The sequence below is a fragment of the Polypterus senegalus genome, chromosome 6, assembly GCF_016835505.1.
Source record: "Polypterus senegalus isolate Bchr_013 chromosome 6, ASM1683550v1, whole genome shotgun sequence".
Classification (NCBI taxonomy): domain Eukaryota; kingdom Metazoa; phylum Chordata; class Cladistia; order Polypteriformes; family Polypteridae; genus Polypterus; species Polypterus senegalus.
This window is the reverse complement of record NC_053159.1, coordinates 114,923,463-114,939,676: the sequence shown is the minus strand read 5'-3', so window position 1 is coordinate 114,939,676 and position 16,214 is coordinate 114,923,463. Positions and strand designations below refer to the sequence as shown.

Sequence of the window (16,214 nt, the reverse complement as noted above, 5' to 3'; positions counted from 1 at the left end):
AAGTCTTGAGCGATGTGGGGTTAAGGTAACTTTCATTAACGAAAATAATTGCTCATAAAGATAAGTGCTTCTGAACATCGACAGTACTGTCGATGCCAACTTACGGATCTGCACACACGAGGGTGGCAGGTAAGCATACAAGCCTGGCACACCAACTTCGTTGTATTTTGCCTTCAGAATAGAATCTGACTGCAGTTCAATCAGTTCCATTTAGATATTCTCAGGCACATTCTCAATGTTGTAAGAGAACAGAGCAAAGTCCTGTTCATATGAACTGAAATTACGAAAAGGCTCACTGAATTTATTGCTCAGTAATTCATGTCGGAAAACAAATCCTCCAAAAATCAAATTTAACTTTACTAAGTTTACTTCAAGTTTATATTGTAAAATAAGCCGTTATGCAAAAAGCCACCTGACCTACACTAATTTTACAAACTCAAAATCACAAAAATATGTTAATAAACAACTCACCAACTTCTAGCGATCACTTCAGATCTTCAGCTGTAATCTGCACTAACTGTTCGTTACAATACTAGCACAAAATTATATAAAACTAGAGCAAAAAATGTGAAAATATGCGGGCTATTACTACCCGTGATGGTAAGTTCTGCCCAGTGGCCAGTCTCAGCAGCACAGCCAGTAGTGTAGCCTAGCAGGAGCGGCTCTAGGCTCGTGGCGACCCTGAGGAGAGAAAGAATCGGTGGCCTCTTCGCCCGCCAATGTCAATATGGTATCTTATGCACGGTGGATGGTCACGTCTGTTGCAGACACTGCATAGCTGCCTCGTGCTCATGACACGCTTCTATATGCGTGTGTCCGTAACTTGAAAACCAAGTGGCGGCCCACGATATTCTCATTACGGCAGAACGTTGTAATACTACATATAACTTGCTGCTCCGACTCTAGCAACATTAGTAAATACAGCGTACTAATTAACAAGAAAAACAATGTTTTTCGGCCACACTGCTGTCAGCTGTGTCGTTATTTTCTCTTTCTGTTTTATATTCAATATATATATTGGCGTGGCGGACCCTGGGATTTGGCGGCCCTGTGCAGGTGCACAGTTTGCACATGCCTAAAGTCGTCCCTGCTGCTGCAGCCTAGCACTTCAGTTGTGATGTTGTGGCTCATTAACTTTGGTCAAGGCTCGTGGCTATACTAGCAGATGATGTTTCCGGTACCATAATGCCATGGGAAAACACGCTTTTGTCAGAAGGCAGATGTAATAATAATAAGTAACGCCGAAGATGCAAAATAATTCAATCACAACGATAGCAATCATTTTGTACAAGTTCAGTGCTAACTAGGATCTGTCATGCAAGTCGCATGCGGCCTAGGGGCCGCGTGTTTGACATGCCTGATCTAGAGCTTTGCAGATAAATTATGGTGTCAGAAAAATACTGAATTATAACATGCAAATAATGTAGCTGTTACGTTGTTTTTATTGTAACACTACATACAGTATTTGTTCACTCTGTGCTTATAGAATACCTACATAATCATATTCCTCTTACAATAATTTCTTGATAAGCTATTTTTTTTACTAAATTTTAATGGGGATACAGTAAAACCTTGGATTGCGAGTAATTTGGTCTGTGAGTGTTTTGCAAGACAACCTCAAATTTTTAATAAATTTTAACTTGATAAACGAGCAAGGTCTTGCAATACTAGTAGTACGTATACACTTTGTCCGCCGAGCGTCACGTGGGGATTTTGGGTAATCGTCTCCCATGCTCATTCTCAGTCGCCGTGCCACACTCATATATTCAACATCCATATGAGCATATACTGTTTACTATAGCATGGTGACAACGTGTGTGTGCTGTAATGTGCGAGTCCCAGTCATGCACACCAAAACACAAGGCTGAGTCTGAGTACTTTAGCAAAAACAGCTTTATTCAGCGTGAAACAGGAACAGCGCAGTTATTTATTGTAGTGGCATCTACCGCTCTCCTATACAGAGACACAGCAATCAGGCAGGGTCGTGGCCAGGTTAGTGGCTACGTAATACTGTGCTCTTGCATTGATAATGTTGTTTGCATCACCCATTGATGGCAGGCACTTATAGCTTGACCGCGATCTTTTCTGATTCTCTTTTATGGCGAACTGCTACAGCGCTGGGAGCCTGCCGTTGCTTCTGGACGCTCTACCTCTTGTTGTCCCGTTGGGGGGAATCCCAAAACAGTTTAGAAACCCTAAAGTGCGTAAAGCATTTTTTTTATTTTGTGTCCAAGTGTAGCGACTCTTCAGGCAAAAGCAACTGTCAATGGATAGGTTTCCTTGTTAAAGTCACAAAAAAAGAAAGATTTCAGTGAGCCAACAGATAGCAGTGATTCTGTTAGTTAGAGTGAAAGTCGTCCTACACAATAACTCTCCTCCTCCTCTCCTCTCTCTTGTCTGTCTCACACCAGCCACAATTCTTTTCAAAGGTAAAAGTACAGGTTAATTTGTTTTACATATTTTTACTTTACATTTTGTATTAATTATTTTAATATAAATATTTGTGGGTTGTGAAATGAATTATCCGAGTTTCCATTAATTCTTATGGGGAAATTCACTTTGATATACGAGTGCTTTGATTACAAGCACGTTTCTGGAATGAATTATGCTCGCAAACCGATGTTCCTCTGTATGTTTTGTAGTCGCAAGTGCCTGTGAGATGAGTAAAGGGAAAATATACAAAATACACAACCTGAAGTGCCCTCTCTCAAGGTAAATTTGTAGTAGCAAACTCATTTGTACAATGAACTCTCACAGAATGCTCACTGTGTTAAGACAGATGAATTTGCCAATTTAATAATGCTTTTCGATGGGAGATTTTGAAATTTATGAAATTTTAGAAATTGTACAGCATGCTCTATTTGTGGTAACAAAAAGCTAACTATCTCATTAGAGAATAAGCGTGTTATATTTTAAAAAAATTGGTCCACTAGGAGTCAACTTGTTTCATAACATGTTTCAGAAAGACATGACAATGGCAGTAGGGGTGGGTGGTATGACCAAAATTCTATATCACGGTATTTTTCTAAATTATTCCGGTTTCACGGTATTCAACAGTATTTTTTTCCCATGCATGAGTAGATGTTAACCACATTTACCACTGCAATTAATGCAGTAGACTGGCTAAGAATAAACTATTCCACTGTCATGAGCATTGTACAGAAAAACATTTTAATGTGCGCACAAGTATTAATACAGGTTTGCATGGCTCCATAAAGTGATAGTTTTCAAGGGGGTGACACTAATGAAGAGACGGAATCACATTGCATGACAGATGCAGTCAAAATATAGAACCTTTTTATTGAACAAATTTTGCAAAAACTTAAACTATAATTTTGACAACATATTTTCAACCATCCAAAGAGGCATTTAGACTTAGTAAAATATCCAGGGGTGCTTGTCAAAAGTTGTATTGCACTGAACATGTCTTAGAAAAGGAATAAATAGTAAATATTTTTTGTAAAACAACTACACTTTCTGTTAATGTTAACAATCTCTGTCCACTGACATGTTAAAGTGACAATTTAAACAATGTTACCATCATTAAACTGCATAATATTTAAACTAATAAATCTATACTAATAAAAGGCACTGACTGACTGACTCACTGACTCATCACTAATTCTCCAACTTCCCATGTAGGTAGAAACCTGAAATTTGGCAGGCTTATTCCATACAGCTTACTTACAAAAGTTAAGCAGGTTTCACTTCGAAATTCTACACGTAACGGTCATAACGATTCGATAATGGTGCGACAACGTCCGCCATGTTGAACTTTCTTATTTATGGCCTCATCTTCACGAAATTTGGTAGGCGGCTTCCCTCGCTAACGAAACCGATGTCTGGACTTATTTAGGTGGTATGGCGCCACTGTCGGCCGCCATATTGAATTTTCAAAGCGTCACTAATTCTACAACTTCCCGTGTAGGTAGAAGGCTGAAATTTGGCAGGCCCATTCCTTACAGCTTACTTACAAAAGTTAAGCAGGTTTCATTTCGAAATTCTACGCATAACGGTCATAACGGTCAACAACGTCCACCATATTGAACTTTCTTATTAATGGCCCCATCTTCATGAAATTTGGTAGGCAGCTCCCTGCGCTAACCGAAACCAATGTACATACTGATTTCGGTGGTATGACGCCACTGTCAGCCGCCATATTGAACTTTCCAACGTCATTAATTCTCCAACTTCCTGTGTAGGTAGAAGGCTGAAATTTGGCAGGCCCATTCCTTACAGCTTACTTACAAAAGTTAAGCAGGTTTCATTTCGAAATTCTACACATAACGGTCATAACGGTCAACAACGTCCACCATATTGAACTTTCTTATTAATGGCCCCATCTTCATGAAATTTGGTAGGCAGCTTCCCTGCGCTAACCGAAACCAATGTACATACTGATTTCGGTGGTATGACGCCACTGTCAGCCGCCATATTGAACTTTCCAACGTCATTAATTCTCCAACTTCCTGTGTAGGTAGAAGGCTGAAATTTGGTACTTATTTCAGTGGTATGATGCCACTGTCGGCCGCCATATTGAACTTTTAACGGAAACCGATGTACATACTTATTTCGTTGGTATGACACCACTGTTGGCCGCCATATTGAACTTTCCAACGTCACTAATTCTCCAACTTCCCGTGTAGGTAGAAGGCTGAAATTTGGCAGGCTCGTTCCTTACAGCTTACTTACAAAAGTTAAGCATGTTTCATTTCGAAATTCTACGCGTAATGGTCATAACGGTCAACAACGTCCGCCATGTTGAACTTTCTTATTTATGGCCCGATCTTCTCGAAATTTGGTAGGCGGCTTCCCTGCACTAACCGAAACCAATGTACGTACGGTGGTATGATGCCACTGTCGGCCGCTATATCGAACTTTTCAACAGTCTTTGTTATTTATGGGCCCATCTTCAAGAAATTTGGTACACGGGTTCCCAACGCTAACTGAATCCTACTTACGTACATATATACGTCCATATCCTGCACCTCGGTCACCGTGTGAGGTGGCGTTGGGTCCCCCATGCCAACGCCTCCCACGTTGTTGGCTGCCTGCCTATATAAGACCGTCCGTCGCTCCGGTCTCTACATTCCCTTCCTTGCTTCGCCACGGGATTCTCTGCTGTTTTATTGTTTATTACGATTATAGTTATTGTATAGGTATTGTAGACTTACTTTACATTGCTCAGGTACCCATTTCCTTTATCATTCCAACCCCCATTACCATGTCTATCAAGGTGATCACTATCGATCAAAGAACTGTCACTTACCGAGTGGTTTCCATGCCCGGAGATGGCACCTGCCTTTTCCATTCTCTTTGTTACATATTGCACGGCCATATCAGGCTCACTCTTGATATCCGGAGGAACATTGTGTCTTATGTATTGAATGACTGGGACAGGTTCAAGGTGTGGACTGATGACGGTACAGGAGATAATTATACTACACAGGAGCACTATACGAGTGAAATGCTTAAGCCCTTCACTTATGGTTCTGCATGTGAGTTGAGGGCTGCCGCTGAATTGTTCGGTTGTCGCTTTCAAGTGTACCAAAATGGCCAAATATTTTACATCTTTCGACAACCACCAATACCTCTTAAACATCTTAGATTCACAGGTGACGATTTCAGTAGTGGACACTTTGATGTTTATGAATGTTTAAACTCTCAAAAGCTGGATGTGATTTTATCAATGAAACCGGTTGTGTGCTTACAGCGCTTGACATATGCCGAATGTCACCTCAACACAACACATTCTGCAAATACTTTCATAATTGAAACAAACCATGAAACTCAAACCGAATATGACAGCAGCAATCCAAGCTGTGAGATTTGTGACAAGATTACTCTTCACATGGCCAACTGTAAGTTGCATGCTCAAGAGTAAGCTCAGCGCACAGCTTGGTCATGTTACAACCGGAGGGCCGAACTGACAACATGGTATACAAAGAGATCCTTAACAAATAATTATTGGAATATTTTCCCTCAGTTTAAAAAGGTTGAATTTTCTTCTTAATAAAAATTTTAATGCAGTACTTTGCCGCTGCGAAGCGCGGGTATTTTGCTAGTAATAACAATAAAATAAATAATAGTATTATTACTGAGAGTTGCACTATTACTTCAAGCCCAGGTGCATTACACAGTATTCACCAAATTAAAATAAAATAAAACAAGTGCAACTTGGTAATGACATCTATACCAACTGAACCATCATTTAAGCAAACTGTATTAATACAGACCTTGCTTCAAGCTAAGCTATATACATAAATAATAAAACTGCAACTTGCATTTATAATGCTATTTGTGGTATAGTCCCACGGTGAAGACAAAAAAATACGGACACAGGGAAGAAAAAAACAAACTATATATCGAGAATAAAGTTGACATGTTGACTTTATTCTCAACATTTCCACTTTAATTTTGAGACTTATGTCGAGATTAAAAGCAACATTTCCACTTTATTCTTGCCATTTATGTTGAGATTAAAGTTGACATTTCCACTTTATTCTCATAGTTTATTTCATAATTAAAGTAGAATGCCGTAAACTAAACTTCATCCTAAAATCAATGTTTAATTTACTAGATTTTCTCAAACCCCGTCATAAGTTAATGCAGCACATTAAATGCTTTCTGTTAAGTGTTCCCCGACCCAGTTGTTAATCACTATGCTTCTTAAACTGACTTTCTCCACACTAAGAGGTGCGCGTAGCGATCACTGCACAGAATCCATTCACTCCATGATATTCCTGCTCTCTTGAGAATTTAGAATGCTAACATAAATACTTGATATCATTTTCATGATTAAATGCATTAAAGTATGTATTAAACATGCACGGTAGTGAGGCGGTAGTGCTGCTCCCACGCAGTAAGGGGTCCCCAGGTGTGTGTTTAGTGTAGAGAACTTCATGGCAGGTGTGACAAGGCTCCAAAAAACTTTAAAACTTTAAGGTTTAACTAAACTAACTTAAATATTTTGTAAATGTTGGGTTTGTGATCTGGTGGTCGGAGACACGAACACAGAATTCAATGAATGTTCTTCTGAGAGGGCTTTCTTTATTGCACGCTTGCTGTCTGTCTGACGTACCAAAACCCTAGTTCCTATCCTTCCTTTTTCTTTCTCCACATAACCAATCACCACAAGATAAATGTCTTTGTGAATTTAAAACTAATTATACACTTAGCCCACAGAGTGTTCAGAGCTTTAAAAATATCTTCGTTATACGTGTTTAATTATGCCATCCATTCAAGGTTGTGCCCATCCCAGCAAGGAAATTGAAGCATGCCGAGTAAACCCACCAGAAAAACATGCAAATTCAAGGCAAGGAACACCCGAGACACCCTTGCTGCGAGGCAGCAATGCAACCTCCAAGCCGCCGTGCCCCCACATGATTAAAACATGCTTTATTGCATTTCATCATGAAAATTATATCAAGTATTTATCTTAGCATTCTAAAATGTTCAGAGAGCAGGAATATCATGAAGTAAATGTATTCTGTGCGGCGATCGCTGCCTGCACTTCCTTAGTACAAGAGGAAGTCAGTTTAAGAAGTACGTACCGATTTAACATGGCTTGGGGAACACTTAACACACAGCATTTAATGTGCTATATAACTTACTAGCAAAATACCCGCGCTTCGCAGCGGTGAAGTACTGCCTAAAAATTTTTATTAAGAAGAAAATTAAACCTTTTTAAACTGAGGGAAAATATACCAATAATTATTTGTTATGGATCTCTTTGTATACCACATTTTGAGTTCGGCCCTCCGGTTGTAACATGACCAAGCTGTGCGCTGAGCTTACTCTTGAGCATGCAACGTACAGTTGGCCATGTGAAAAGTAATCTTGTTTCAAATCTCACAGCTTGGATTGCTGCTGTCATAATCGGTTTGAGTTTCATGGTTTGTTTCAATTATGACAGTATTTGTAGGACTTGTGTTGAAGAGACATTCGGCATCTGTCAAGCGTTGTAAGTATACAACCTGTTTCATTCATAACTTCACATCCAGCTTTTGAGAGTTTAAACATTCATAAAGTGTCCACTACTGAAATCGTCACCTGTGAATCTAAGATGTTTAAGAGGCATTGGCTGTTGTCGAAAGGTGTAAAATATTTGGCCATTTCTTTATACTTGAAAGTGACAACCGAACAATTCAGCGGCAGCCATTAACTAACATGCAGATCCATAGGTGAAGGGCTTAAGCATTTCACTCTTCTAGTGTTCCTGTGTAGTATAATTAACTCCTGTACCGTCATCAGTCCACACCTTGAACCTGTCCCAGTCATTCAATACATAAGACACAATGTTCCTCCGGATATCAGGAGTGAGCCTGATATGGCCATGCAATATGTAACAAAGAGAATGTAAAAGGCAGGTGCCATCTCCGGGCATGGAAACCACTCGGTAAGTGACAGTTCTTTGATCGATGGTGATCACCTCGATAGACATGTTAATGGGGGTACGGTTGGAATGATAAAGGAAATGGGTACCTGAACAATGTAAAGTAAGTCTACACAATAACTATAATCGTAATAAATGAACAATAAAACAGCGGAGAAGCCGTGGATTAAATTAAAAGGCTGTAGTTATCAGCAGGGAGACGTGAATCCCGTGGCGTAACAAGGAAGGGAATGTAGAGACTGGAGCGACGGACGGCCTTATATAGGCAGGCAGCCAACAACGTGGGAGGCGTTGGGATAGGGGACCCAACGCCGCCTCACACGGTGACCGAGCTGCAGGCTATGGACGTATATATGTACGTAAGTAGGAATCAGTTAACGTTGGGAACCCGTGTACCAAATTTCTTGAAGATGAGCCCATAAGTAACAAAGACCGTTGAAAAGTTCAATATGGCGGCCGACAGTGGCACCATACCACCGAAATAAGTACGTACATTGGTTATGGTTAGCGCAGGGAAGCCACCTACCAAATTTCATGAAAATGGGGCCATAAATAAGAAAGTTCAACATGGCGGACGTTGTTGACCATTATCGACCATTATGACCGTTACGTATAGAATTTCGAAATGAAACCTGCTTAACTTTTGTAAGTAAGCTGTAAGGAATAAGCCTGCCAAATTTCAGCCTTCTACCTACATGGGAAGTTGGAGAATTAGTGATGAGTCAGTGAGTAAGTGAGTGAGTCAATGAGGGCTTTGCCTTTTATTAGTATAGATGACGGGGTTTGAGAAAATCTAGTAAATTAAATATTCATTTTATGATGAAGTTTCGTTTACAATGTTCTACTTTAATGACAATTTACGAGAATAAAGTCAACATGTCGTCACACTATTACACAGGACCCAGGTACATTACACTGTATTTAAAACAAATAAAACAAGTACAACTTAGCTTGCAGTATTATCCAGTAGTACAGAAACAGTATTTACACATTTGAACATAATGGTCCACATCCGACCTTTTAAAACCAAAGTATCTCCAGGCAACGGATGTGATTCCTTTTTTTCAGCAAAAGTTCTTCTGTGTCATCATGTTCAACTTTAGCGTCAGCTACAGCTTCAGTTTCGTAATGTTATCTGTCCATTTTCACTGCACAATACCTACTCTACCACTTTACCTATTTAGTGGTGTAGCAGTGAAAAAGAGCCCCCGGGCAACACCTCTGTGATTAGCGGTGTAGCAGTGAAAAAAGGTCCCCACATGAACAGTTCTCCGCTGCGCCACGTTCTGAACGTCGTTTAGGCAATTTAAACCAGTGTTGTGGTATAAGAAAAATCAATATCATAACAAAAATAAAAAACGGTTTTAGGTATGAACCGGTATACTGCCCAGCACTAAATGGCAGTATGTGCTTTTTGCATTATATGCGAATGCACCTAAAAAATCAAGTGTAAACCTACCAAACGAAAAACCTAACACAAAGTTTAGTTAAATGCCTAGTTAATCTGCTTTTGAACTTTTTGTTGTTATTTCACAAAGATTTGAAGCCACAAAGGTTCATTTACTTACCGTGGCTCTGATGTGGCTCTTGGCTTCTCGAAGTTCTTGGCGGAGGCCCTCTGTCAGTGCTGTTACTGCATACTTGGTTGCTGAATAAAAGTGTACAGCAGGCTGGTGGACTACTCTGTGGCCACACATGCTAAAAAATAAATTTCCATTTCAGTTCAAAGTCTCTGGGTGTGCTTCTAACATGTAGGATATAAAACATTGTGCTAAAAAAATGAAATTTATTTACACTATAACATAATCTGGATCCACCATAAACAACCACGACAGCCACAAATCTGTAAGGCTGCACATTTATTACAATACTCTGATCTTCAACAAAGCTGTAAAACAAAGCTACTGATTGTATTAAACAAATTACACCTGACCCAGCCAAGCCCCTCTATAACATTTTATCCAGGTTGACTCTTTGGTTTAAAATGGCTGAAATTGCACATTGTATCTTATACTTTGCACAACATCCTAAATTCAGTTGTTCTACTACTATCTAATACTAAAGGTATAACAATAAAGGTACATACACTACTATAGCTCAATATAACGCCTTACAAGATTAGTATACTCTTTGAACCAAATTCATCAATGGAGCACTTCCTTAATTTTATGTGTGATTTACTATCCTCAATAGTAAACAATAAACCTACTGTGGACTAAGGATGGGAAGGTTAATGGTTACTACAACTAACGATGGTGAAATTCACAATGCCTATTACACTGCTTCATATTTTAATTACCACTATTAACCATTGGTGTTTACCTTCCTTTCAAAACAAATGCTCCATGTGCTAAACATTATGTAATCACACACTCATAGCAAGCAAATTCGATATCCAGTACTTTACTATGATTATGAAGGAAGTGATTCAGAGCTCTTTAACCCATTAAAAAGGTAAAGTCTTATGTGAGGTTCTAGTTTGGTTATTTGAAAATTGTTGAGAAGAAATTAATTGAAGATAACTACTCTGTCTGTAGAATATGCAGAAACAAAGCTGCCACGAAAAAGGGATGGTCTTCCCCCGTGACCACCACACACTTGCTATACAGCAAATTCAAGGTAATGCAATATTTAGCTTGTTGTTGTTTAACTTTCTGTTTCTCTTTTTGACTACATGTGTAGGGTGTAAAATTTGATGTGGGATTGCTGGTATCCCAAACAAACTATTTTTAAACAAATTATATTACCCACATAATCTGAATATTTAAAGCACAAATTTTTCTCTACATATTTATTTTGTAAGCAAATTCTCTTGGCTGTTGTAAGAACATTCAACATCTTTTAAAGTTACTGCTTTATTTGTTACTTAGGCATTCATTATTTTATCATTGTGTACGTTAAGTTAAGCTCACAAGCATAGGAATGTTACCTCTCTAATGCAGTTGGTCCTGACTAAGGCAGGATTTGGCAATCAACTTGTTCAGTGGAACTGTGTGACCGCACAGCAGGAGTCTAAAACATGGGGATTCTGGTGCTCTTTGTTTAAATTAAAAGGAACTCAATTAAACTTCACTAAATTGATGGCTAAAAACAAGCTGATGTATAATCTTGTACTGAAATCAATGCAAAAATTCTGGAAATTGGCCTGAATTATTTAATTAATTCATATCCAGTTTCGCTGCTTTATATTTGACAAACCGACCATTGCCAATCTATGCTGCATTGAGACTTGCAATTGTCACTTCTATAAACTATTGATGGTGGGCCTGAATTTACTGACACAAAATATCAAATAGGAAAAACTGTTCAAAGGCACCTTTCAAGAAAATTAGTGTTAGAAATACCCACGGCTATGCTAACACTGCCACCTGATTCTGAAAAGGACATTTTAGTAGAAAAATGATGACTTTGTAAAACACCTTTCTTTATGATACTACATTCCACCTTTACTTCTGTTGTGTTCTTAAGAAATGTGATTTGGTTTTTGGCAACAGTTCATGGTAATCTAAAACCCACTTATTCCAATTTAAGAGCCTATCCTGGCAGCAATGGGCACAATGCAGGAAAGGGCCTGGACAGGGTATCAGTTAATCACAGGGTTCACTCCTGCATATACCCATATTTACACTGAAACCATTGCTTTGAGAATGTTGAAGGAAAACTGGAAAAGTCAAGGAAGAGCTCAAGACACAGGGAGAACATGCAAACTACACAAAGACAATCAGATTCTGGACTTAAACCTAGTAAGCTGGATATGCAAAAAGGCAGTGCTAATCAGTGTGCACTACTACTCCACCTAAACTAAGAATAGATAACCTTTAATTTAAGTAAATATTTCAAATTTCTTAAAAAATAAATGTATTCCAGCCTTATGCTGACTTCTCAACTGTTTAAAATTCCAGCACATTTTATTTTAAAATAACTAGAATTTTTTGCATTGCTCAACTGATGCAATTATTTCTCAGCAGGTCTATCTTATTGGCTAAATATGAATGGAAAATTCTACATGAAAAATTAAAGAATTACTTAATATAGGTGACAACAGCAGACATAACAAAGTATGCGAAAGAACAGTGGCTAACTTTATCTACTCAAGTTTATAAACTGCAGTAAATATCTGAAAGAATAAGCTCTGACATTAAAAAAATACCAAAGTGCTTTTTAAACTGGATTTTTGAAACCTCCTCCCCTCGAGGCAATTTCATTATTCCTCTGAGTCTGAAATCACCATTTCTGTTAAACTGAATTTCTCCCAGTTTCAAAAATTAATTCTAAGCCCTGATATCTATTGTTTAAATGTATGTGTTACCCAAGAGTCTGCACTGTTTATTGCACAATCCAGATGGAATAGGTACTTTGTAAAGCTGCTAAATGAAGAAAATCCAAAGGTAGTATTTGGGGATGGAGTACCAAATGAAGGACTAATACCAAGAACCAAGAGGGAGGAAGTAAAGCATTGAAATTAATCAAAAATGGAAAGGCAACATGACCAGATGAAATACCAGCAGAAATGTGGAAGAGTTTAGAAGATGAGGGGGTAGATGTGTTGTGGGATCTAATGCAGAAGACCTATGAACAGAAGAGAACACAAGAGGAGTGGAGGAACAGTGTGATTGTACCCATTAATAAGGAGAAGGGTGATATTCAGGTTTGTGGCAACTATAGAGGGATAAAGTTGATTTCACACACAATGAAAATTTGGTAAAGGGTTATAGAGGGAATTCTTAGGGAAAAGACCACCACAGGGGAGGAGCAATTTGGTTTCATGCCGGGGAGAGGAACAACTGATGCCTTCTTTCAACTGAGACCAATGAGAAAGAAGCATCATTGTGTGATCAAAGAATTAAAGGAAGGTTAAAAAGGTAAGGGTTTAGACAGTGTTAAGACCAGCAGTGATGCATGAACCAATAATGATGTAGGAAGCTGAGATATGGGCAGTAAAGTGATCACTTTAAATTATAAAGCAAATACTGTACTAGAAGCTAACCTCCTACCATTGGGCAGATACACAAAATAGATTAGTAAAAACCATTTCATGCAGAGTTAATGTGGTCGTGCAAAAAATAAGACTGTCTACTATATATAAAACAAAACAAAAGTTAATCAGACAAAAATGATCAAGTAATATACACATTTGTGGACCTATACCAGTGCTTAATTTTTTTCTTAATTTCCCTTTCAAATGGCAGTGTGGTGCAGGGATTAGCAGTTTTACACCACAGATTCAGCATGCTTGGTTCAAGTGCTGTGTCTCTGAGCCTGAACATGGTTGCAGTGGTTTTTCTCCAGGCACTATAGCTTTCCACCTAAATTCCAAAAATGTATATGCCGAGGGCAGCACGGTGGCACAGTGGGTAGTGCTGCTGCCTTGCAGTTGGGAGACCCAGGTTCGCTTCCCGTGTCTGCGTGGGTTTCCTCTGGGTACTCCAGTTTCCTCCCACAGTCCAAAGACATGCAGGTTAAGTGCATTGGCGATTCTAAATTGTCCCTAGTGTGTGCTTGGTGTGTGTATGTGCGCGCCCTGCGGTGGGCTGGCGCCCTGCCTTGGGCTCTGTGTTTGCTGGGATTGGCTCCAGTAGACCCCCCGTGACCCTGTAGTTAGGATATAACAGGTTGGATAATGAATGGATGGATGTATATGTTATTATATGTAAATATATAGTTTAACTGGAAGCCTAAATTGGCCCAAGGATTATTTATCCAAGACTTAGAATTAATTATGGACTGGTGTAAAATTCCAGGGCTGGTTCCTGCCTTGCTACTGGCTCTAGTTCCTCCACAACATTGGTTTGGATAAGTCTGGTTACAGAATATTAAGATACATTGCCAGAATTTACCAAAACATTGCAGGACTCCAAGTTTCTCCTTTTGTGGCTCCTTTTTGCCAAGTACAAAATATGTGTTTATGACTTGATAGAATGAAGGGATCCTAAACCAGTCTCCCTGTCCAAGTATATGGCCTGATTACTTTGCAAACATAATGATCTAATCCTACAAAGAAAACCTTTATGAGAATTTAAGTATTATAATTCATTCTTGTTTAGAGAGTGGTGACATGTTGCATAGTGGCCAAACATATAGTAAAAATTTCACCATATTCTGTACAAGTGACAATACTCCTGCTACTACTTCTACTACAATTATTACTACTACTATAGACTATGTAAGTACTAAAATCTGGTTGCAATTCATTCAGGCCAAATGATTTTCTTTTCCAGGAATTTTAAGCTGTCCCCCTGCTTCTTGATAAAAATATTTTTTTCATTTGGACCATACAACTTGGATGGGACACATATCCCATTTCCTTTTTACATTAACTTTGATCAGTGCTTCTCAAGGAAATTGGAAACATAGCAACATGGGATAATTTTCAGATTACAACAACATTTCAACTTTACCAAACAACTTTTCTGATGTTGTGCTCTAATACTACAAAAAGAAACAAGCGTCTGTACAGGTAAGAAGTAAGACTTACCTGTTAATATTTATAATATGCCCATCATCAATGTTTCGTTCCTTCATTGACTGATATGCTTCTCTGGTACAAATTGACAGAGCCAAGACGTTGACCTAAAAAAAAAGCAAAAAAATAAAAAATCAATCTTTGAATATGTAAGCACATGGACTGAACAAAATGTAACTTAGTAATCAATTTGTACTTAAATATGCATAAACCCACATGTGACCAAATCTGTTGGTGACAGCTAATATGTAAGAATATTTTAAAGAACACTGTGTTAGCAAACCTCAACAATTAGTCTTGGGTTACAAATGCTTTGTACTGAGTATAAAACAAAATATAAAAAAAGAAGGTGGACTGCTTTAAAATATTATTTACAAGTAAGTATAGTGCTCATTATCACTGGGGACAAACATATACACGAGAAAAAATCCACAAATTAAATTATAAATCACACTGTTTGAAAGATCTATTCAGTTTATCTGGTTTCATACTCTTTCATGAAGCATAATTTTGGGAGACATCTCTGTTTTGACACTAATCTTCGGTGATAAAACCAATTCCCATTCCAAAAATGATTTAACTGAAACACAGCCTGAGTTCTTGGTCTGAGTGTTTCAAAGGAATTTACAAAGGACTTTATCTTTAGCTAGTAGCAGTAGCTTTTTGTTATCAGTTATATTAAAATTCAATACAGTACAATTTAAATGTTAGTTAACCAGACCTTAATATTAAATGCCAGTCATTTTCTAACCTGCTTTTAGTCCAGACCAAGCCCAGCTAGGGCACAAGGAAGGAACAAACTCTGGACAGGGTGCTAGTCCATCGCAGGGTGAACACACACACACTCTAGGTCAAATTTAATGTTGCCTGTCTTTGGGAGGAAACTGGAGCACCTCGGGGTAACACACAGAGACACAGGGAGAACATGCAAACTCCATGCAGGGACAACCCAGGATGTGAACTCAGGTCTCCCTGCTGCAAGGCAGCAGTACTGCCACTGTCCCACTTTATTATTAAATGTGATGCTACAAATTAAACAAGTATCCATTTGCCTAACTAGCAACTTAAATTTCTACACACCCTTACTGTCATCATAGCTGAATTACAAATAATTTTCTTATAAAAGATTTTTTAAATCTTAAGTTAGCAGTTAATAACTTATAAGTCATAATTATTTCAGACTACAGAAACTGAAATGTTTTAAGTAGTTTTTTGTGGTGAATTCAAAGGTATTTTCTTTCTGGCAAAACCTATGAGCAGTACAATGACCACTCCAGCAATACTAAAGTTTTCCTAATGAGTCAGAGCACAAATAATTCAAGTTGTCAGGTCAATAGACTGGTTGATTCACAGTTA

The 16,214-nt window shown here is 38.4% G+C and overlaps 1 protein-coding gene across 1 annotated transcript in view; it reads right to left on the bottom strand.

Moving 5' to 3' along the window:
* Positions 1-16,214, bottom strand: part of dhrs11a (dehydrogenase/reductase 11a) — a 178,031-nt gene that overhangs the window by 23,422 nt on the left and 138,395 nt on the right. The window contains exons 3-4 of the mRNA XM_039756838.1: positions 14,871-14,965; positions 9,964-10,093 (exon numbers count right to left, since the gene is read on the bottom strand). Coding sequence (XP_039612772.1) covers positions 9,964-10,093; positions 14,871-14,965 — 225 coding nt within the window. The remainder of the gene's footprint in view (positions 1-9,963; positions 10,094-14,870; positions 14,966-16,214) is intronic.